Raw genomic sequence first — 22,333 nt, 5'->3', positions numbered from 1 at the left:
ATGGTTTAAAATGGGTTTGCATTTCCACAAACAATAAATGTCTGTTTATAACCTCAAGAGGTGTTTTTTTCCTGGCTGTCTAAGCTACAAACTAGGAGGTGAAACAAGTCTTTTAGAACACAAGATTTTTTACTATATTAGGTTTACTAATGCTTTATTAAAAGTTGTATATGGTTAGATCAGAGTGATGACACTGAGTCTTAAGAAACTGTATCTGGAAAGATTACTTTGAGAGGAATTACACTATGATATTGTAGTTTGGTTGGAAGTTCAGGAGGTAAAGCCATGCCACCTGTCACTTGTAGTATGCTCTGTATCTCAAAGCCCTCCATCTCCCTCATGTTGTCTCCAGGTTCCTAATTGGAGGGTTCGTCACCTGAGAACTTTTAAACACCTTTCCTGCACCTCCTGCAACCAGTTGTATCAATATTTTCTTTTTTAGAATGAGGGCAAAAACTGTATTATTTTGTGTATGTAAATGTATTCATTGACTCCTCTTTTTTGCTTTCACTTCAAGGCTGTCTCCTCTCTGTGCTTGCTGCTACCTTCATGCTTTTCTTCCCATGTGTTAAAAGCCTCTTTCAGACATGGCCTTGTCAAGTTGTTAAAGTAAATGGTTTTTAGTCAATCAGACAGAGGTGTCTTTTGTTAAAGAGTACTTAACCGATTTAGTGTTGCACTTCTATAACAATGTTGAACATTGACAGTTAAAAAAAAGATAAAAATCAGTGTAGCAGAGTCAGAGATAACCTTTTCTTTATCTACACATTATTTTCTCTTGTCAAAACCTGCTTCCTACATCACCCACAATGCCACTCATCAGCAGTTCAGTTGGGGGTTGGTGTGTTATGTTCGCTACAGTAATCTTTGCTAGCCTCCAGCATAAGAGGTCTGGTAACCTCACTTCTTTTGAAATGGATACCCCAAAATTTGTTTTATCTTCAAACTTGTAGTCTACAGACTTCACACAGCTCCCTCTGGAGAGACAAAAGGCTTAAAGGTATAGTAAGCGATGTGGGGGAAAACGAGGAGAAAATGTGTTGATATTTGAGTGAAAACCAGGCGGGAAGTTTTGGTCCTCTGAAATGAGGCCAACGCGGAAGTAACTTAGAATTGCATTCCAGCTAAAGGCCACCAGGGGGCGTCCATTTTCAAAAGGTTTTTATTTTTCCCAGCATGCACCTGAAATTTTCAAGATGGCGCTGGCTAGATTTGAAACTATTGGCTTCCGAGCAGCAGTCCACAAACCAATGGGTGACGTCACAGATGTTACGTCCATTTCTTTTATACAGTCTATGGTGAAAACCAAAACAACCCCTACCCCCTCCCTTCGTGCTCCTTCTGGGGCTCCACCCCCGAAGTTCATGGATGCGCATTTGTCATGGTAACAGACGTAACCACTGCGCAAGCTTCAGTTTGATAGCAGCATTAATTGCTCTGATAGTACAGGTGGCTAGCCTGGCTAACACCAGACCACGGCTGAATCTCATGTGAGATTATTTTTATACCAAACCTGTATTTATATGTCTTCATGACTGTTAACACTTTGAAAGCTGTGAACAAACACCAGATACACAGCGAGCAACTACACAGCAGCTACGTTGTAGGATACGTCAGCACGCTGCTAACGTTAGCTGCAAAGCGAACGTGAAGAGCGTCAAACAGCTGTAGTAACAACTCAGCTACTGTACAGCTAACATCACAACAGCAACATATCCTGACTAACTAGACAGTGAGCTGAATGTCAGCAGGTAACATTACAGTTTATGTGAAGCAGAGCTGATGTTACTCACCTGTCCGGCAGATCAACATCTGCCCTCACTCTCCGGTCCTCCACCGTGTCTCCGTCTTTCCCTCCGCCATGTCTCCGTCGGTCCCTCTGCCGGGTCTCCGTTGGTACCTCCGCCGGGTCTCCTTCCGTCCCTCCGCCATTAGAAAACCACACTGATGTGTCCGCGGGTCCTTGTCTGGTCAAAGTCCTTCTTTTATATTAAATGTTCTTCTAACTTTCTCCTCTCTGGATGTTTCTTGGTCTCCGCTCCTTTTCCACTATGTTTGTACCATAGACTGTATGGTTTGTACCAGTATTTATCTGTGAATCTCAGAGCCAGGCTGTGTACTGAGACCGGACTTTTTTTCAGCGTGCACTTAGATGGGACAGCTAGCAGATAGTGAGGAGATATTTGGTGATTTTGACAAAAAATGTATTGTATCGCTTACTACACTTTTAATGCTACTACTTCATATATGCAGTAGTACTCCCCAACATCTAGAAACACACTTTGATGTGTGAAATCAGCAAGGTGTTACCTTTGGTAGAGCCAGGCAAACTGTTTCCCCCTGTTTTCAGTCTTCATGTTAAGCTAAGCTAACAGATGTCTTGCTAAACTGTTGGCTGTAGCGTCATTTAGCACACAGACAGGGGAGTGGTATGAATGTTCTCTAACTCTTGGCAAGAAAGTGAATAAGCTGCATATTTCCCAAAATGTCAAACCATTCCTTTAGCATGGTTGAAGGAGTTAAAGTAGCGTCATTATAATGTTGATCATGAAGTACCAGCCTAGATCCAATCTCTAAAGCTAGATAAACATTGTTTTGTAGTGTGTTAAGGTTATGGAAATTCTTATAAATAGCTAAATAAATACTGGGCTACACTATTCTCTATACTTCATGTCAACAAACCTTATGTTTCATGCAGTACCCAAAGCAAAGCCAAGGCTTCTTTAGCATTCAGTTTCTCTGGAGCCTGCTACAGCTTTCTGAAAAAAAAATCACAGACAGAGTGGTCAGTACCTGCAGGGTCTTGGTGAATCAGAGCAGCTCCAGCACCTTAACCACCAGCATCCACCTCAAGCTTGAACCAAACAGCAAAGTTGGGGGCAGTAAAGACTAGTGAGCTGCACAGGACTGTTTTCCCATCTCAGAAGATTTGTTCACATCTGGAATCCCTCACCACCTCCCTGCAAGACAACAAGATCAGTCATGGGAAAAACAATGACGGTAAGAAGAGAAGTTATGACAAAATGCCCTATAATAACCTGCTAACCCAAGCAAATGGCACAGCTGACATATGGTGGTGGGAGCTGGGGGGCGATCCTGTCCATGACCTTCTTTCTTGCCAAAATAAGTGATGATTGCCTTTGCAAACTCACACTTGCTCAGGTTCAGTGTGAGTGAGACATTTTCAAGGTGCTGGAAAACAGCCAAGAGAGTGTTCATGTGTTTCTCCCAGGTGAATACACTACTATGTCATCTAAATAGACCTCATAGTAAGCCACGACAGACAGCACTTTCTGCATGAGCTGCTGAAAGGTGGCACAAGCATAACACATGCCAAACACTATCACAGTGTATTGGAGGAAGTTGTCTGGAGTGGAAAAGGTGGAGTTATGAGAAACTCTGTGTCAAATATACTTGCTTGGTAGCCTTTAAGCAAATCTAGCTTTGTCACATAGCAAGCTGTTCCTACTCTATATATGCAGTCTTCAGTATGAGGAAGAGAAAAATGATGTCCATGATCATGTGAAGGTTGGCTTGAATTCCAAGCACAATAATGGACACAGAAGCGGAATATAAATGAAGGTTTGTTGGAATAAATGAATAGATAGATGAATAGACCTGCCATCCTGTTTTCATGGCCAGTTTTTGGGGTGTTTGCTTTTATTATGGTCTTCCCATTTTGCTGGTAGAATATATGGAGGATATTCAGAACAAACTGTCAAAGGTCTGAAGTTAATCTTAGACAATGTTCTAACATTTTCTGGGTCATGTCTTTGATCTTATGGTGTTTGAAGTGTTAAAGCCCAGAGGGAAGCTGTCAGTACATCATAACCTGATGGTCTAACTGTGACTGGACAGAGCTGAAATACAACAAAAGGTGTGTGTGTCTGGACATCCTTGATGCTTTCATCATCCCAAATGAATCCAGTAGCAAGACTTATTTATTTTTATAAATGTTCCTGTTCAAAGTGTGCTGATTCTTCCACTTGAAGGAAAGCTGAAATGTTAAATATTGAGCTCCATCACAACAGTCAGATAAACCCTATGAATGAAATGACTTATTTCTCTGCTCAGATGATGAAACAGGCTCAAAGTCTTGATAATTAGCAGAAGAAACAAACAAATGACATCATAAATATTGTAGATATATAGTTAAGGGGTATTTTTATATGACTGCATACAAGCAAGGATTTCATTTACCTGGTATGTCTCCAAGGTCTTGTCTTAGAGTTTTTGTATGTACTGTATGTATCACAAACATATTCACCCCTTCAGGGAGTAAAAGTAGTAGATAGTGTAAATGCAGAGGCAGAATATGGAGACACAGATCCAAAATGTTAATAAAAAACTAAACATTTTGGCTCCTGCTATAGGAAGGAATAAACAACTTGCGTCATACATTCTTTGTTTTATGGCTAACAATCAAATCCATCACTCAGCCCCTGTGACTCAACTGTGCTTAAATGTCTCTTCTGCTCTGTGCCCAGCTTTCACACTCAGTCTTGTTTCCCTCTGTAAAACCGGCAAGTAGTGCCAGCTGATATGACACATCAACATGACGTCTGCTCCTCCCGCTGAGGCCGCAAGTGTTAGGTTCACCTTGAAATAAAGGGCAGTGAGCCACCCTGGGTTATTTCACACACATACACACACACGTACACAAACCACAATTTTCAAACTAATATATTCCTGCTCCTGTTATTCAAGTTTTGTTCGCTTGAGTTGAAATGAGTCATATCAGGATACAGCATCATCATTTCACAGCTATTTGGCCACAGCACCCTAATCCATCTTTATGAAACACCCTCCAGGTGAGGCCAGGTGGAGTGTCAGCAGTCTCTTAGTGAGGTGTGGCGCCATCTGGTGTATTATTTTACACAATACACATACATTGTGTCTCCAGCTGGACTTGATTTTGACTTACTGGGGGCTTTTTTCGTAATGTTGTTGTCACTGATTGCACTTTTTGAATTAGTTGTGTGGAGCCTTGTGGCTGTCTGACACAATATCTCTTGCAGGTGCTCATTATGAACTTAGTGTCCATTGTCAATCATTTTATTACAGAAATAAGAGAGGCAGTGTATTCACACAGTGACCCGGTCTGTACATGAGAGGTTTAAGGATCAGCAAGAGTACTAATGTGAAATTGTTTTATTAGCTGCATCTCATGGCATAGAGTGTTGACATTTCCATAAGTGAAATTACTTGTTTTTTTTCCTCTGCCACATCTATTCTGTGGTGGATTGAGCTTTAGACAGCAGGTGTAGCAATATGGTAATGTGCTTAAGTGGTTTAAATGTGCTGTTTTGATGAGACTGTTGGTTGTCAAATTACTTTATTTGACTGGAATTAGTGGTCAAGGTGCAGGCACATGACGAGCCAAAGCTGGAATTAGTACCCATGTAATCCATCAATATGCTTCACACAAATGGAGTGGCCTGGTTTGATACATTCTTTGAATTAGGATCAGAATGTGTGCCCACTTTTAGAAAAACAGAAACTACCGTACAATCTACCCATTAATGTCATCAGACAGGCTGCACACAGTGTCAGGTTTGATATGTGGACAAAATGATACTATAGAGATTATATCTGTGTATACTATATAATATGTTTTGGTACATTGTGTCATGAACACCATGCTGAACAGTATTTGCTGACAGTTTAGCACTGCAGGTGTGAAAACCAGAGTTAATTTTGATGTTACCACTCTGTTAAGTGCATTAACAGTCATTTAACCCAATAACAATGCTGACAGTAATGAGGAGCATACATTACATGATACACATACTTCAAAAGTGTAAATTTGCTACAACAGTGTTGAGTGTGAACTAATTTGTTGTTTGGTGGTGTCATATAAAACATAAACCAAGGTTCTTGAGAGGGATAAAGTTGTGGGGATATGCTAGGCTATAAATTGGTCTACATACCTGAGAGAGAGAATAGGTGGTTCATATGGATTCAGTGAGAACAAAACCATGCTGCTACACCTGAAACACAACACAATTACAAACTGGAAGAGGCTGTTAGCTGGAGCGCTGGTATAATACCAATTTAAAGGTATAACAATATATTAGTTGGACAGCTTCTGATAAAAACCGTTGTTAACTAGCAAGTCTGTCTATTTTATAACATGCACACAACTTAAACCTGGCAACAATTCTGCACATGACACTCGTTAAGAATTATTTGGCTGCTAATAATCCAGAGAATCCTGCAGAAAATCAACCTGTCGTGTCAAACTTCTTCTAAAACTATCCCACTGAGGACTGCATAGCTGAACAGGGTTGTATAATTTGTGCGAGATCGACACTGTAGGGCCATGTTTTACAGACGAGGTGGCCGAGTGGTTAAGGCGATGGACTGCTAATCCATTGTGCTCTGCACGCGTGGGTTCGAATCCCATCCTCGTCGATACTTATTTGTTTTCATTCACCTGATTTCCACGAGCTGAACACACACACGCTACATGTGCTTAATTTTCAAAGATACTTAACCTCGACATGTGCTGTACATCGGCCCCGCCCACGTGATGAGTGATTAGTAACTCACGTGACAATTTTCGTAATAAAACAAACAAACTGGATATCATGTTCATTTTACTTACGTGTGTATTATGACTCAAGATAGTGACATGAGAATCCATACTGAAACTTGTAAGATTACGCTAATATTTAGTAGACTATTAATGTTTGTATAGTTTTCCACTCAATGAATGTGGAAGTGTATTTCCTCACTGTGACCACTGGAGCGCAGCAAATACTCATTATAATTGTCAACAACACACACAGTCTACTACACATGTGTTAAGCATGTATGCAAAGAAATAGTAACTAATAAAACTGTGGGATTCTTCAAAATTAAACATATTACATAAAACAGCGGATAGACTGTCCATCCACTGTTAATGAATGTTATATGAATGTGATGTGAACAAATATTCTTAAACATTAGTGTTAACATACAGACGGTTTGCAGCCCTCACCAGTTTTGTCAGCAATATCAGGCTACTTGAACACAGCATGTGTCACCATTATATACAGTTTTATGCAATGTGTCCATCCAGCACATAGACTGTATCGGGGTCAAACACAGATATTGATGATAGAACAGCCCAATGCTGTTTAACGTTATGACAAATTATATCTTGGAAAAAAAGAAAAAGAAGCATTAAACAAACAATTGACTGAATACAAGAAGTCTTAAATAAGATAAGTTGGCATTCAATGTTTAAGTGTAAAAAACTAAATATGCTATATTGGGTAATATAAAAAACGAATGTTACTGTTTTTTAATGTATGGACAAGCAATTGCTAGATTAAAAGAGTTCAAATTCTTGTAAGTGCACTTTGATGAAAGACAAACATGGAAAAAGCAGATAGATAATGTTGTGACTTAAGTGTGGAAAGGTGATAAATATAATGCGTTCAGGTCAGGATACACAATTAATGATCTACAGAACAATGATTGAGGTATGGCTTTTTATGGGACAGTAGTCAAATCAAATCTAACATGGAAACGGCTGAGGCATTGACAGAATGTTGGGTGGACCTCTGTACTTGTAGAAGGGAGAGAAACACAACTGGCAGGTCGGCGAGCAAAATTGGCAATGTGGAGCAGGGGATAGAAAGGAAGAGTGTTTCATTTTCAATACAAGTAAAGAAGTGGTGAAGCTGGGATATAATACACTGGTCAGTTATATCATCATACTGTACCTTCACCAGAAATAGACTTCAGTAGCTTATATCAGAAAGCATAAGAATACGTGACAGTACTGCATATCCAGGCATGGTAAAGGAAAACCTAAAAAAATATCTACAGATTTATGCAGATGGTCCCCAAACTGGAAAATTAGGCTCTGCCTTTTACATCCCAGACCTTGAAATTGTAAAGCTCAAACGACTGTCTGAGGAGGTTTAGGTATATAAAACAGAGCTAATAGCTTTAATGTGGGTTCTACAGTGGGAGGAGGAGGTCAGGCTGAGGAGGGCAGTCATGACTCAGCCTCAGCTCTAATGATACTGCAAGAAAACAAATTAGGGGCCTGAGTAGACATTATGGTGTAGCTGTTGGTTCTACTGTACCAAACTGAACAGGTGGAGGATCGGTGGGGTTTCTTTGGGTGCCATTGTTACACTTAAGTATTTAAAATGCAACTTATGTAAAAGCAAAGAAGTACTACTAGTTAAATCAACTTAATATTAATGTAGCTACAACAGTAAAATGCTACTTATACAATGACTTATCAGTACCAATTAATGATTGACTTTGTTAACACAGCAGGATTTTTACTTGTTATTTGAAGCAATTTTTACTTTGTGGTATAAATACTATTACTGAAGTAAAGGATCTGAGTACTTCAGTAATAGTCTGATGGGTCACCAAATACTGTGTAACACTGAGGTAGAGGGGAATTAGGTAGCAGACATGGCATGACTAAAAGGGGAATGAAGAGAGACACTAATCTGAGTATATGCATCTGGATATCTGAATGTCGACCAATCATCAAGGAAAACAACAACTATGTGTAAGAATAAATGGGGAAATGAAAAAAGAGGCCATCATTACTTCTCAATAAAAAAAGAGTGTAAAGACAGATCATTTCTATCTGGCACTGTGAGAAGGCACACTGTCATTATGACCACACTAAGACCAGGATACTGTATTGGATCTATAGTAAAGTATCTATAGTAACGATGGGCAAATGTGAGGATGGATTGTGTGGAACCTGCAGAAAATAACAAATTGTTAAACATATATTTATGACATGCAACCTAAATGATTTATATACCACATTATTACACATGTGAGTACAGACAGTCTCAATAAAGGGCCTTCTCATCCCACTGGCCTCAACACGATCCCTCCTCTCTACAAACTCTAGTTGCTTCCTCCTCTCCTGGACTAAACTCAGCACCATGGGTGATCATGCTTCTGTTCTGCTGCCTCTTGTCTTTGGAATGCCTCAGACTGCTGAGAGATTTAGAGAAAGACTCGGGACATTTATTTTTTTATCACAAACTTTGTATTTTGATTTTTTGTTTTTGTTTTGTCGCACTTTCAAATGTAAAGTGTATTACAAATAAAATGTATTATTATTATCATTCTTAATCCCACCAAGAACCAAAGACTGAAAGTAGTATTTGAATAAACTGAATTGAAACCAAATCCTGACCTGTAGGGGGCAGCACTGTGTGCTAAAACATGTAACCTGCCGGAAAAAAAGACAGTAAGAAGAAGACGAGGAAAAGTCTAGTTTTGATCTGAAGTAACAGCATAGTGTCAGTCAGTGGTTAACAGCTCCAGCATGGCAGAGATAGAAGCCTGGTACATTGACAGCTCAGATGAGGACCAGAGGAAGCCTCACAGACTGAACCCGAACCAGCCTGTTTCTCTGGAGGAGTTAAAGAAGATTGGTGTTTTACATTGGAAGGTAAGTTTAACCACGTTAGCTGCTGCCTGCAAGTCTCTATGTAAAAGCTTAACTAGTGGAAGCGTTAATATTCAGCTAGTGTTAGTTTGTATGTATAATATGAAGCAGAGGGGAACCTTCTGGGCCCGAAGGCCTAAGAAAAAAAATTTTGTACTACTAATATATATATACACTACCGTTCAAAAGTTTGGGGTCACATTGAAATGTTCTTATTTTTGAAGGAAAAGCACTGTACTTTTCAATGAAGATAACTTTAAACTAGTCTTAACTTTAAAGAAATACACTCTATACATTGCTAATGTGGTAAATGACTATTCTAGCTGCAAATGTCTGGTTTTTGGTGCAATATCTACATAGGTGTATAGAGGCCCATTTCCAGCAACTATCACTCCAGTGTTCTAATGGTACAATGTGTTTGCTCATTGGCTCAGAAGGCTAATTGATGATTAGAAAACCCTTGTGCAATCATGTTCACACATCTAAAAACAGTTTAGCTCGTTACAGAAGCTACAAAACTGACCTTCCTTTGAGCAGATTGAGTTTCTGGAGCATCACATTTGTGGGGTCAATTAAACGCTCAAAATGGCCAGAAAAAGAGAACTTTCATCTGAAACTCGACAGTCTATTCTTGTTCTTAGAAATGAAGGCTATTCTATGCGAGAAATTGCTAAGAAATTGAATATTTCCTACAACGGTGTGTACTACTCCCTTCAGAGGACAGCACAAACAGGCTCTAACTGGAGTAGAAAAAGAAGTGGGAGGCCACGTTGCACAACTGAGCAAGAAGATAAGTACATTAGAGTCTCTAGTTTGAGAAACAGACGCCTCACAGGTCCCCAACTGGCATCTTCATTAAATAGTACCCGCAAAACACCAGTGTCAACATCTACAGTGAAGAGGTGGCTGCGGGATTCTGGGCTTCAGGGCAGAGTGGCAAAGAAAAAGCCATATCTGAGACTGGCCAATAAAAGAAAAAGATTAAGATGGGCAAAAGAACACAAACATTGGACAGAGGAAGACTGGAAAAAAGTGTTGTGGATGGATGAATCCAAGTTTGAGGTGTTTGGATCACAAAGAAGAACGTTTGTGAGACGCAGAACAAATGAAAAGATGCTGGAAGAATGCCTGACGCCATCTGTTAAGCATGGTGGAGGTAATGTGATGGTCTGGGGTTGCTTTGGTGCTGGTAAGGTGGGAGATTTGTACAGGGTAAAAGGGATTCTGAATAAGGAAGGCTATCACTCCATTTTGCAACGCCATGCCATACCCAGTGGACAGCGCTTGATTGGAGCCAATTTCATCCTACAACAGGACAATGACCCTAAACACACCTCCAAATTGTGCAAGAACTATTTAGAGCAGAAGCAGGCAGCTGGTAATCTATCGGTAATGGAGTGGCCAGCGCAGTCACCAGATCTGAACCCCATTGAGCTGTTGTGGGAGCAGCTTGACCGTATGGTACGCAAGAAGTGCCCATCCAACCAATCCAACTTGTGGGAGCTGCTTCTGGAAGCGTGGGGTGCAATTTCTCCAGATTACCTCAACAAATTAACAGCTAGAATGCCAAAGGTCTACAATGCTGTAATTGCTGCAAATGGAGGATTCTTTGACGAAAGCAACGTTTGATGTAAAAAAAATCTTATTTCAAATACAAATCATTATTTCTAACCTTGTCAATGTCTTGACTCTATTTTCTATTCATTTCACAACGTATGGTGGTGAATAAGTGTGACTTTTCATGGAAAACACACAATTGTTTGGGTGACCCCAAACTTTTGAACGGTAGTGTACATTTTTATTTTTCAATAATTTCTATCCAGTGAGTAAAACACTAGTAATAATTTCTAGGTCGTGTTATAAACTTGGATTAATATTTCTTGGGAAACAATGGGTTAATATAATGGAATGGGAGATGGACCAATCACTATTTTTCTTACAATGGTATCCAACCAGTTATGATAGAAACTTTGACATGATGTTTTGTTATTAAAATGTGAAGTAAGTGAATGTGTGATTTGCTTGTTTCATTTAGTAGTTTTTTTTATGTGATGTGATGAATAAGTGATGTCATGATAGCCAGCTTTGAATGAATCACCTTTGTGTGTAGTGAAGCCAGTTAGGGCAAAGAAAGCTTTAATATGCTGATCATCATGTGACAGGGCTCTGGCTATTATTTGTATTGCTATGTTTAATTTTTTATTGATCCATGTGAAGGACCAGGGTCCAGGTCCAGGTCCACGGTTCGACACTGATATGAAGTTAAAGAGGCTCACTGAACAATGCTTAGTGTTACATCATACAACTAATGAGAGCAGCATCCAAACTAACAGATCCACATATGTCACCATTAGGAGGGTTAGTTAGTTCACAAATTCAGCTCATAGTTAAAATGTTAGAGTGAAATATTAGGAATAAAACCCAGTGTTTCAGTTTGAGAACTTGTGGAAATAAACACACACATAATAAAAAAGGCTACTGCTGGTTAAGCCTCAGTTTGTGCCTCTAATCTCATTAGGAGGCACCATCAGGGGCCAGCTGTTTGATGTGGAACTATTCATGGAATGACATAAGATTTCAGTAACAGTTTGTTTCACAGCTGATGTCTTGTTGTTGCAGTTGAATGCTGACATCTATGAAACAGATCCAGAGCTGCAGAAGATCAGAGAGGAGCAAGGCTACTCCTACACGGACATCATCACTATCCACAAAGACACTCTGCCCAACTATGAAGAAAAGGTCATTTTACACTTGTTGTACATTGATCATTGATCTAATAGTTATTTTATTCTGACATATTACTTCATTGTTGAAATGTAACTGTAATATCTATAGTCTATGGCAGATGTTTGCATTCAGTGGTGAGGACAATGATTCAGTCCATCCAGGATCTCACAAGTGTGTTGTTTGATGTGCTCTTTTTGTGGTAAAATTACAGGATTTAGAAAATAAAATGCATGTAAAGGAAAATAATACAATGAAAAAAAGCTACCTCAAATAGGGTACTAGTATTAGTAGTATGAGTACTGAAGGTATTGACTGAAATAAATCGATACCAAGTAGTATTGAAACATCTCCAGTCAAACGATACCTGCAGTCGATCCTTTTTGCACCCAGAGCTAGAAAATATGACTACCGTATTTGTATGGACTTGCTCACAGCCAATCAACACAAGCATTCTTTGATTTAGTGCGACATGTAATTGGCTCAATGCCACAGCTACCACAGCTGCCACAGTACAACCCGTCTGTGGTGAATTGCTTCCTTTGATACAAACCATGCGGCATATTAAAGTAATAACTGTATTTCAGTGCTGATTTTTAAATGCACTTTCTGAACATTTGGAACTATGCACTCAAAGTAATATACAAAAGAAAATATTATACTTGAGTTCTATTTATAGCTTTATTTACTAAAAATAAACCTCAACGTTAGCACCAAATAAAATCAGCCAATAAAAAGTCAGTCATAAAAGCATTGTTTCATTTCTAAAGTGCATATTTTTATGTTTGAGGTAGATTATATCCATCTTTGCTGTAACTAACTGAATCAAACCTCATTTGGGAACATTTGGGAATTGCTTTGTTCGGCCTGTGGCATCATTTTTGTTGCATGCTGTGTTGACGTAAGTTAAAACCACACCAACAATGCCACAACTGTTTGAAATCATAGGCGCTCTGTTGATTTGGACATTCCATGCAGAGGAGTTGAGGTTGTTTAACCAAATTGGAAGTTTCCTGGAAGGACTGATTAGACAGCTACCATATGTACGGAGTATGAGTATTCTTCTCATGTTTGTCCTCTCAGCTTAAGATGTTCTATGAGGAACACCTGCACTTGGACGATGAGATCCGGTACATCCTGGACGGCCGGGCCTACTTTGACGTCAGGGACAAGGAGGAAAGATGGATCAGAATCGCTATGAGTAAAGGAGACCTGATCACCCTGCCAGCCGGCATCTACCACCGCTTCACCATGGACGAGACCGTACGTCTGACACTTCCATTACACCAGAGTAGGCAGACAAATAGACTCTGAATATTAACTGACCCCAAAGATACAAGAAAGAACTACATGATGAGGTATAAATGATTCAAAATTTAAGCTGGATTAAATAATTCAGGATACATGTTGGTGATTTTCATTGATATGACAGCACATCCCTTTGAAAGACCTGGAAGTAGTTAAATGCTTTTTAGCTATGTTGGGTAGAAGAGAAGCTCAACACTGACAGTCTCACAGCACAGCTCAGCAGAGTGAAACTTAAATGATGCCTGAGGGGAAACTGCTTCGGTTTTAACAGGAAAAGAATAATATTTAAACTTACTAGAGCAAATATTGACAACACAAACGGACAAATACATTTACATATGCAAGAATGTAGAACTGCAACAAATAATTAATAGTCGGCAAGTATAAGAATCAACTCTTTTGATTAATCAATTTAAGAATACATTTAGGAAACTAGTGGACATTTTTCACCGCTTTAGGACATTTATAATAGTATTATAAATAGTATTAACTAATAATAACTTAACTTTATTCATAGAGCACCTTTCATACAAGGGTTGTAGCTCAAAGTGCTTTACAGAGAAAAATAATAGACGACAATAAAACAACAGCAAATCAATTAAAAAATAAAATAATAAAATTAGACCATTTAGATAAAATAAGTAAATACATTTTCATCCACATCTGTTAAAAAACTAAAATAACTGATTAATCAATGATTCAAATGTGTGTTTGTTTCTACAGAACTACACTAAAGCCATGAGGCTGTTTGTTGGAGAGCCGGTGTGGAAGGCGTACAACCGGCCAGCTGATGAGTTTGACATCCGGAAGAAGTACAAGGCCTCTCTGCAGGGGTCCTGAGTAAACACCGCAGCAGGGTTACACCAGTCATGAAGCAGACACCCTAACCCTAACCCCCCTAACCCTAACCCTAACCCTAACCCGTTCACCTATGCACAACTTTTGATGTGATTGTAGTTAAGATGCTTTTTAGTGGTAAATGAAATTATGATTCCTACTGAAAATAGGTGCATTTACATGTATGGTACTATAACATGCACCATTTAAGCTATGAATTTTTCCATTTTGACACTACACTTCTTCTCCGTTACACTTCAGAGTGAAAAACTGTACTTGTCACTTCACCCATATTTAACAGCTGTTAGATTGTACATAGAAAACATGTTTATCTCAACTACCTAGATATAAATGCTGCTGATAGGTTAACATGTTATTACTGTGACATCATCCAAGGGGAGTCCTGTAAGACTGCAGATGGTACCTTCTTGTATCTGCTGACTACAACAGAACCCCTGTAATATTGATTGATTTGCTCCAGAGGCTAAATCATCATCAGACTAATATCTACTATACTTGTGTACTTAAGGTGCAGTGGGTAGGATTTAGTTTCCAAGTACAGTGGCCAAGAAACTCACTAAAGCACCTCTCTAGAGTCAGTGTTTGGTTTGTCCACTCTGGGCTACTGTAGAAACATGGTGGTGCAACATGGCAGGGTCCGGGGAAGAGGAGCTGCTCCTTATGTAGGTGTGGGTCATTGTACGGTCACAAAAACACAAGTTCTCTTATTTTTCAAATGACTATAAGCTAACTAAAACTCATTACGTTATATTCCATTTCTGCCATGTCTGTTCCTGCTACCACTAAATTCAACACACTGCACCTTTAAGTAAATGTTTGAATGTGAGTAATGAAGTGCTTTTTTCACCACTGGACAATCTGTAGTGCCTTATTCTCTTAAATTGGTTGTGTTTTTTGTTAGGATCTGTTAAACGTACCTCATGTTATAAACTTGAATCATGCAGCTAATATGTAGTTTCTATTTTCACACTGAAATGTGAATGTTACATGTAGTGGAGCTTCTCACCAACTGATTTGAGCATTTTGTTCCAACTGAAAATAAACCTGCTGCTTTCATTTAGTCTTTTGTGTTATCTGATACATGAACACACACAAGTTAATTTAAAAAGTGTTTTTATTTAGGATAAAACAAAATTCCATTTTTAATATACATAAATATGATAAACATAATCTGTAAACAGTGATGATTAAAGATCCAACAGGATAAATCAATAAAAGATTTTAACAATAAAGTGATTTTTTGATATCAATTTAACAGAGAAAAAAAAAATCACCTACTCTGATATGTACAAATTTTGGATTTCTAACATTGATTAGTGGACAGGATATGATGCAATCTGAAGGGCTTCCTTTGTGTTTACTGCATGAGTTAATGACATTGAGTGGTATTTGACTGTTAATCCAGTGTTACTGCTGAGAGAAGGGGGGAGGAAGAAGCTTTAAAAAAAAAAAGAAGAAAAACCTGTGTGGACACTTTTTCAGCAAACTTAATCTCAGGATAATGCCCTTGTCAAGTCTCACCTTATGAGCCTGCATCTCCCTTGAAACCACTACCAGTCTGTAGTGCAATGAGGTCTCCTTACAAATCAGAAGACTTCATTTCATGATTCCTCTTTAGAAGTGTGGGACTGGAATTTAAAGGAATAGTTTGACATTATTTTGAAAAGCTCTTTCCAGCCGAAAGAAACATGAGAAGATTGATACTGCTGTCAATCTTCTCGTCTAACTCTCCCTTTAAGCTGTAAATTAAATTCATAATCGGCTCCTGTCCCTCCTGAAATGTAACTACCAGCTTGCCACTGTTTTGTTTTGTTTGTTATTAGTGGGTAAACAGGACAGGAGTGCCCCCTGCTGGCTGTCATGAAGAGAAATGTGTGCCTGGCTTCCCGAATTTATTTTGTAAGAAGAAAAGCGGTGCTGACATTCTCCTGTCCCACAGAGGAGAATGCAGTAGTGTGTGTGTGTGTGTGTGTGTGTGTGTGTGTGTGTGTGTGTGTGTGTGTGTGCGTGTGTGTGTGTGCGTGTGTGTGCGTGTCTGTCCTCTACCAGTCCTTCCTCCTGCCTCTTAAACCAGTTTGAGGCACTGTGTGTTAAAGCTGTCCCCCTCTCGGCAGGCCACCGACTCCAGCAGTGCCTGCTTCTTCTGGGTGCTGCGTGACGACTCCAGCTCGTACATAGTGGTCAGGTTAAAGAGGACGCTCTCGTGGAGGTAGTGCGTGGGCTCCTGCTGCACCAGGCCCTCCAGCTGGCCCAGGGACTCCTTCAGACGGCCCAGGTAGAGCAGGCACACCGCTGCGTTGTTGTTGGCCTGGGATGTGTTGAGGGAGGGAGGGAGGGAGGGAGGGAGGGAGGGAGTGGGCAGAAGAGACAGAACAGAAGAAGAGAGTTTAAATGTCAGCTCATCATCAGCTGTGTTGTTCTACTTGGAGCTACGCAGCTCTTAAAGGGGAACTTTGATATTTTTCAACCTGGACCATATTTTCTTTATCTTTCTGTGTCTAAGTGACTAATAGAGTCAATGATTTGATTGAAACTGTTCCAGTATTGAGTGAGGGCTCTGCAGCCAGCAGCCACAATCTAGGCTGCAATGTAATCCAATGGGGCAATTGCGCCCCATCAATGCAGCTCCATGAACAGTGTTTGTTTTTTCTACTGACAGACTCAGATTGTTATTATAAGTGTCTGACAACATTATAGAAACAGAGAAATAAAACCTTGGGTGACCAAATCTTGCTCAAAGAAAAGTGTCACTCTGAAATCTTGTGAGAGCTTGTTCAGCTAAATATTCACTTTGAGAATATGTAGATAAAACTGAGCTTTCTGTACCCCAACACAACAAACTCCCCAACAAACATGCACTTCATGTTTCCACTGTTGTCTTCCTGCAAGAACCCAACTCTCACGAGATGTCAGAGCGAGACTTCTCCTTGAGTGAGACTTGGTCCAGACACAATAACAAACAGACCAGATCAAGTGAAAGGTAAAGGAAAAAAGTTTCATTTCTCTGTTTGTTCTTTATATGAACTAATGTTAACAATCTGTGTCTGTAAGTAGCAAAAACAAACTCTTAGTGGATGTACATTGATGGGGTGCAATCGCCCCATCAGATTACACTGCAGCCTATTCTTCATTTAGCTTACTCTCACTCAATACTGGCCAAATTTCAAAAAACTTGAAAGATTGCGCAAGTTTCCCTTTATGATTTTAAATACAATTTTTGCCACAAATCACATGTTCAAAATAACCAAAATGTAGAATGTCAAATTAAAAAATAGATCAAGAAAAGGGGGATGGTTATGTTTATTAATGAAATACTTTAGCTAGTTCTGTGCAGAGATAAAAAAACACACCTCCCGAAACCTCACTGATTAACATTTAATATCTCATTTGTTTAATTCATACACATAGAGATAAGCAAAAACAACAGTTTATGATTTAAAGGGGAGTTGCATGAAGGAACTAGGGACTACACTACCTGTATCTAATACCAACTAATATCATATTTAGATGAAGATGAAGGCTGATTATTCCACTCCTCTCGATTTGGAAAAAAAAAAACCCCAAGCAAAAAAAAAATGTTCATACTATTAATGGTTTCAATTTTAAAAATCTAAATATTTGAAGGAGCTATGAATATGAAACAATGTCAGAGAGTGTCTTCCTATATGCAAACCTCCAGCTTGCTTTAAGCAGGAGATTCATTTAAGCACATCCAGCTAATGAAATATAAAACTAATCATTTCGCAGCTTGTGTAATTTGAGCTCGTCTTCAGCATTTTAAAGCTGCTGCGCTGGTGTAATCACAGGGTGGTGGACGAGGCGGTACTTACCACAGGGTTTTTGGGGTCCATTTTTAAAACTTCGACAAAGGACGCGTGTGCTTCGGAGTAGTTGTTCTGACTGAGGTAGACAAACGCTCTGGAAAACACAAACACACACATATTCATTCTACCTAATAATACCCTAACTCATACAATGATGAAATATGATCTTACAACATGTTGCAGTTGGACACCCAAACATCACAACCACATGTCATTTCAAAACCACAGTCATTAATATGCTACAGCTGCAGCAGCATTAGTGGGTTGGGTCACTGATGTTGGGTGTTCAGGCATGCAGCTGGTTTTATAATTCATCCCAAAGGTGATGGATGGAGTTGAGGTCAGCTAGTCGATATCATCAATTCACGTCTTGGCACTCCTCCCTCCAGCTTACACAGATATTTGCTGCTTTGTACTGTCCTACAGTATTGGAACAGTATAGTGTACTGGTCATATTTACCTTTTCAAATCTAGACCTGCTAGAACAAAAATCTTGTGTTTTCCTTGTAATCAGCACTAAAAATACCTTTACTCAATACTTCCTTGCAAAGTTGAAACTTTCAAGTTTATTTTATTCATACAGCGCTTTAAAAGGCGAACAGACTTTGTACCAAAGTGATTCACAAAGGCAGGCATATGTGTGCACATACAAGCATAAAAGGAGTCAAATGAAAATAGAACAAAGTTTAAACACAAATTTAAAACTGAAAGAAGTCAGATAACAAATAAAAAGAGATTAAACACAGTTAAAAGCCAGAGAATAAAAGTGAGTCTTTAGATGCATCTTAAAAGCATCAACAGACTCAGCCTGTCTAATGGCCTCTGGCAGGCTGTTCCAGAGCCAGGGGGCCCCTACAGAAAAGGCCCTGTGTCCCCAGCTTTTATCCTCTAGGAAGGGGGCACTGCCAGCTTGCTAAGGTGAGGGGATCTGAGGGGTCTGTTGGTGTGAGAAGCTCTGAGATATATGTAAGGGTGAGACCATGGAGGCATTTGTAGACAATTCCATTTGAAGTGTTATCTTGTAATGAACTGGAAGCTAGTGCAAGGATGCAAGGATGCAAGGATGCAAGGATGTAACGGTGTCACCTAAACAACCAAAAGTGAATTTTAGCTTTAACTTTTTTAAATTTTACTTGAAGCTGTAATAGAAGTTGATCTAGCATCCTATTATCTTCATACCTATCACCTCTGCAACAGTTTCAGCCATGTTTTACAGTCTTCGTAATCAATACAACCAGCTAATTATCACTATAATGGCTTGTGTCTCACTCAGTTAACAGCAACCCAACTACTGATGACTATAAGCTCTCTAAATGAGCGTTACGTCACGATGTTTAACTATAAAACTTTGCTTTAATTCCAGTTTTAGTCCTCAGGTGATGAGCCTAATATTTACATCTAATGAGATAACGTGAGTGTGTGACGATATCTATCACCTTCCTTTGTAAAGTGAGCTTCAGTGGTAAATGAGATGGGTTGTGTCACCTGAGCTGTGCCTCATACTCCACATCAGTTCAGAGCGGAGCTACAGAGGTGTGACCTCTCGTGCTAAGATCACACGCCGGGAGGAAGCACGAACCTGCGAAAAGCCCTGAAGGAAGAGCCGCTACCGTGGAGCCAAAAATGGTCCTGAGCAGCATAAAGTACACACGCGCTGTACAGAGGTGATAAATACATGAGACACACACACACACACACACACACATACACTTACCTGTTCATCAGCATGCATGTGGTGTGACTGGGCTGGCTCCCTTTCATCTGGCAGGCTTTCTCCACATCCAGGAAATACTTCTCTGCTGTTTTAACGTCTCCGATCTGACCGAGAACAAAGCAGCAGCAGCAACACATTAACTGCTGTGTGTGTGTGTGTGTGTGTGTGTGTGTGTGTGTGTGTGTATTAAAGTGAGTGTGCTGAACTTATACATGGGGGAAACACCAATTCATATAAATTTGATGAAATTTCATTTTCTTTGAGGGAAAACTGACTCATGGCATCAGTAAAGAATAAACACAGGCAGCCTAGGCTCATGAGTATTTAGCAACATAAACATACGTTAACCTAAAGTTACACTGAACGTTCCTCCAGACTCCACTGATACTAATGTTGGGGAACACTGAGGAAACGTTTCACTCAATAAAGATCTAGTAAACACACAAGAGAAAACATAGTGACAGTTACCAACATTTCTATAAAGACTTAAACAGTTCTACATTCTGGGAAATCAATTCTCTAGAGTTAAATAAGAAGATCAAAAATGTGCGTTAAATACGGAAACTAGAGCCAGGTTGCAATTAGCCTAGCTTAGCATAAAGACTAGAAGCAAGGGGAACAGCTAGCCTTCATGGGAAGTTCATGCCAAGTTTTGTAAGCAGTTCTTAGCAAACAACAGCCAGATTTAATGACTTCCACAGACTTGGGTTGTGATTGAAATCACTGCATATTTACTTTATATTGTTCAACATTTACCCTACACCATTTTATTTGACTGTCTGAATGCTGAGTGTGTAAATATCTCAACTATGTAATTCCCGCAAATATTCCTCCATGGAACGAATAAAGTACTTTTAACTTTATGCTAACATCTTATTTGAAAGATGTGAAAACTACCATTGCCTGGCTCTACAGCTGATGGGTTAGCTGCTTACTACTGAGAGCACTGTTAAGTGTTTATTATGTAGAGTAGTGAATAAGGGAGGGATTTCAGATATAGCCTTATTGTCACCGTGAGGTTGCCAGGCAACCCGTGCTGTAGAGGAGGGGGGGGGGGGGGGGGGGGTTGCACAAGTGCTTGGCTTTTTATATATGAATTTAAAAAACAAGATATATTGTGTTTATTAGCAAGCTTTAGAGATGTTGGTAGGTGAAGTTCTGAACTTTGGTGGTTTCCCCAGCTTCCAGTCATTTGGTAGGCCAAGCTAGCTCCAGCTCTGTACTTCAGACACACACATGAGAGTGTGTATGCATGCTGTGTGCATACAAGTAGTATTGATTTAGTGGTGTTATTGAGTATCTGCCTGTCCAATCTTATATGAGGACAATCTGATATATACAACAAATATTCATTAACTGAACTTTCCCCTGGTATCTATCTGCTTGTATTAGTTCATTTTGGCAATTTAGCAATTTATGACAATACTGGGCTTTCATGTAACTTTTGCAACATGTTATGAATCATATTGATTTATCATTAGTACTTGACTCTCCTGTCCTGCTTTCAAGTTTTTTTGTGGAAAACTGACAAAATTTTGATATAAAATTACACATACTATGATCTGATATTTTATCATCTCTTCATTTTTTATTGTTGTTTTAATGTTTCCCCACATGTACAGTTTCACAACAAACAACAGCACCTATGGTTAACCTGCAGAAGTGTGTGTACTGTAAGTGTGTGTGTGTGTGTGTGCATGGGTGGACCTGCAGGAAGATGCGTCCTATACCGCTGAGCAGCTGCACTCTCTGATGGGGTTCATACTGGATGATGGAGTGATACGTCTCCACAGCTAGAATATAGTCCTGATGAAAGAGAGAGAAATAGAGAAGGGGATCGAAGGGGAAAACAGGAAAAGAAAAACACGAATAAAAACGGAGGGCAACAGAGGTAAGAGATGTCAAAGACGAGACAGGTGGAGGGGGAGGGAGGTAAAGAAGAGGAGAGTTGAGGCGTGGAGAGAGAGAGAGACAGAGAGGGGGGGGGCATTAATCAAACATATGGAGTATTAGCAGGGGCAGTGTGACCCTCCTCCCACCTCCACACTGCACTGCTACACATCGCTCACATGGTGACTGGACTGCTGAGCAGGGCGAGAGAGAGAGGTCAGCGAGGTGTGTGTGTGTGTGTGTGTGTGTGTGTGTGTGTGTGTGTGTGTGTGTGTGGATATAGAGACTGTGCACTGGGCTGGGACAAAGTACATAGAGTGTTTGCATCTGCATATGAGTGTGTGTAATGTAGTAATGTAGTGTGACTTCACCACACTGCAGTAAATCCTACATTCACACAAAATATGATTAAAGTTGATCTTCATTGCATCACTTTACTTAATCTCTTCTGTATTCCATCATGTCAAGTTATATTGAGGACATGATGCTGATCTGAGGTGGTGACACATTTCCTTACTGACCACGAAAACCAACTGGTGTTACTAACATGTCAGTTGTGTGTATGTGTGTGTGTGTGTGTGTGTA

The 22,333-nt window shown here is 39.6% G+C and overlaps 2 protein-coding genes and 1 non-coding gene across 3 annotated transcripts in view; 2 read left to right on the top strand and 1 right to left on the bottom strand.

The window, feature by feature from the left end:
- Positions 1 to 6,332: 6,332 nt before the first annotated feature.
- On the top strand, positions 6,333 to 6,414 carry trnas-gcu (transfer RNA serine (anticodon GCU)). The gene has a single exon. It is a non-coding gene; the product is annotated as a tRNA-Ser (tRNA).
- Positions 6,415 to 9,256: 2,842 nt separating this feature from the next.
- On the top strand, positions 9,257 to 15,167 carry adi1 (acireductone dioxygenase 1). Its single transcript, XM_053336292.1, has 4 exons — positions 9,257 to 9,433; positions 12,050 to 12,169; positions 13,238 to 13,417; positions 14,186 to 15,167. Exons 1-4 carry the CDS (start codon positions 9,308 to 9,310, stop codon positions 14,300 to 14,302), a joined length of 543 nt encoding a protein of 180 aa, XP_053192267.1. The 5' UTR covers positions 9,257 to 9,307; the 3' UTR covers positions 14,303 to 15,167.
- A 144-nt stretch (positions 15,168 to 15,311) lies between these two features.
- Positions 15,312 to 22,333, bottom strand: part of trappc12 (trafficking protein particle complex subunit 12) — a 37,795-nt gene continuing 30,773 nt past the window's right edge. Inside the window, exons 9-12 of the mRNA XM_053336287.1 lie at positions 21,566 to 21,664; positions 19,859 to 19,962; positions 18,151 to 18,238; positions 15,312 to 16,628 (exon numbers count right to left, since the gene is read on the bottom strand). Coding sequence (XP_053192262.1) covers positions 16,386 to 16,628; positions 18,151 to 18,238; positions 19,859 to 19,962; positions 21,566 to 21,664 — 534 coding nt within the window. The 3' untranslated portion in view covers positions 15,312 to 16,385. The remainder of the gene's footprint in view (positions 16,629 to 18,150; positions 18,239 to 19,858; positions 19,963 to 21,565; positions 21,665 to 22,333) is intronic.

The sequence above is a fragment of the Scomber japonicus genome, chromosome 16 (assembly GCF_027409825.1).
Source record: "Scomber japonicus isolate fScoJap1 chromosome 16, fScoJap1.pri, whole genome shotgun sequence".
Lineage (NCBI taxonomy): Eukaryota > Metazoa > Chordata > Actinopteri > Scombriformes > Scombridae > Scomber > Scomber japonicus.
This window is presented reverse-complemented; position numbering and strand designations above follow the sequence as displayed.

Excerpts from the sequence above, each read along its gene's own strand:
- adi1 (XM_053336292.1), top strand. The coding sequence starts at position 9,308 with ATGGCAGAGATAGAAGCCTGGTACATTGACAGCTCAGATGAGGACCAG. Across the intron at positions 9,434-12,049 it reads TTGGTGTTTTACATTGGAAG|TTGAATGCTGACATCTATGA; the intron begins GTAAGTTTAACC and ends TTGTTGTTGCAG. Across the intron at positions 12,170-13,237 it reads TGCCCAACTATGAAGAAAAG|CTTAAGATGTTCTATGAGGA; the intron begins GTCATTTTACAC and ends TTGTCCTCTCAG.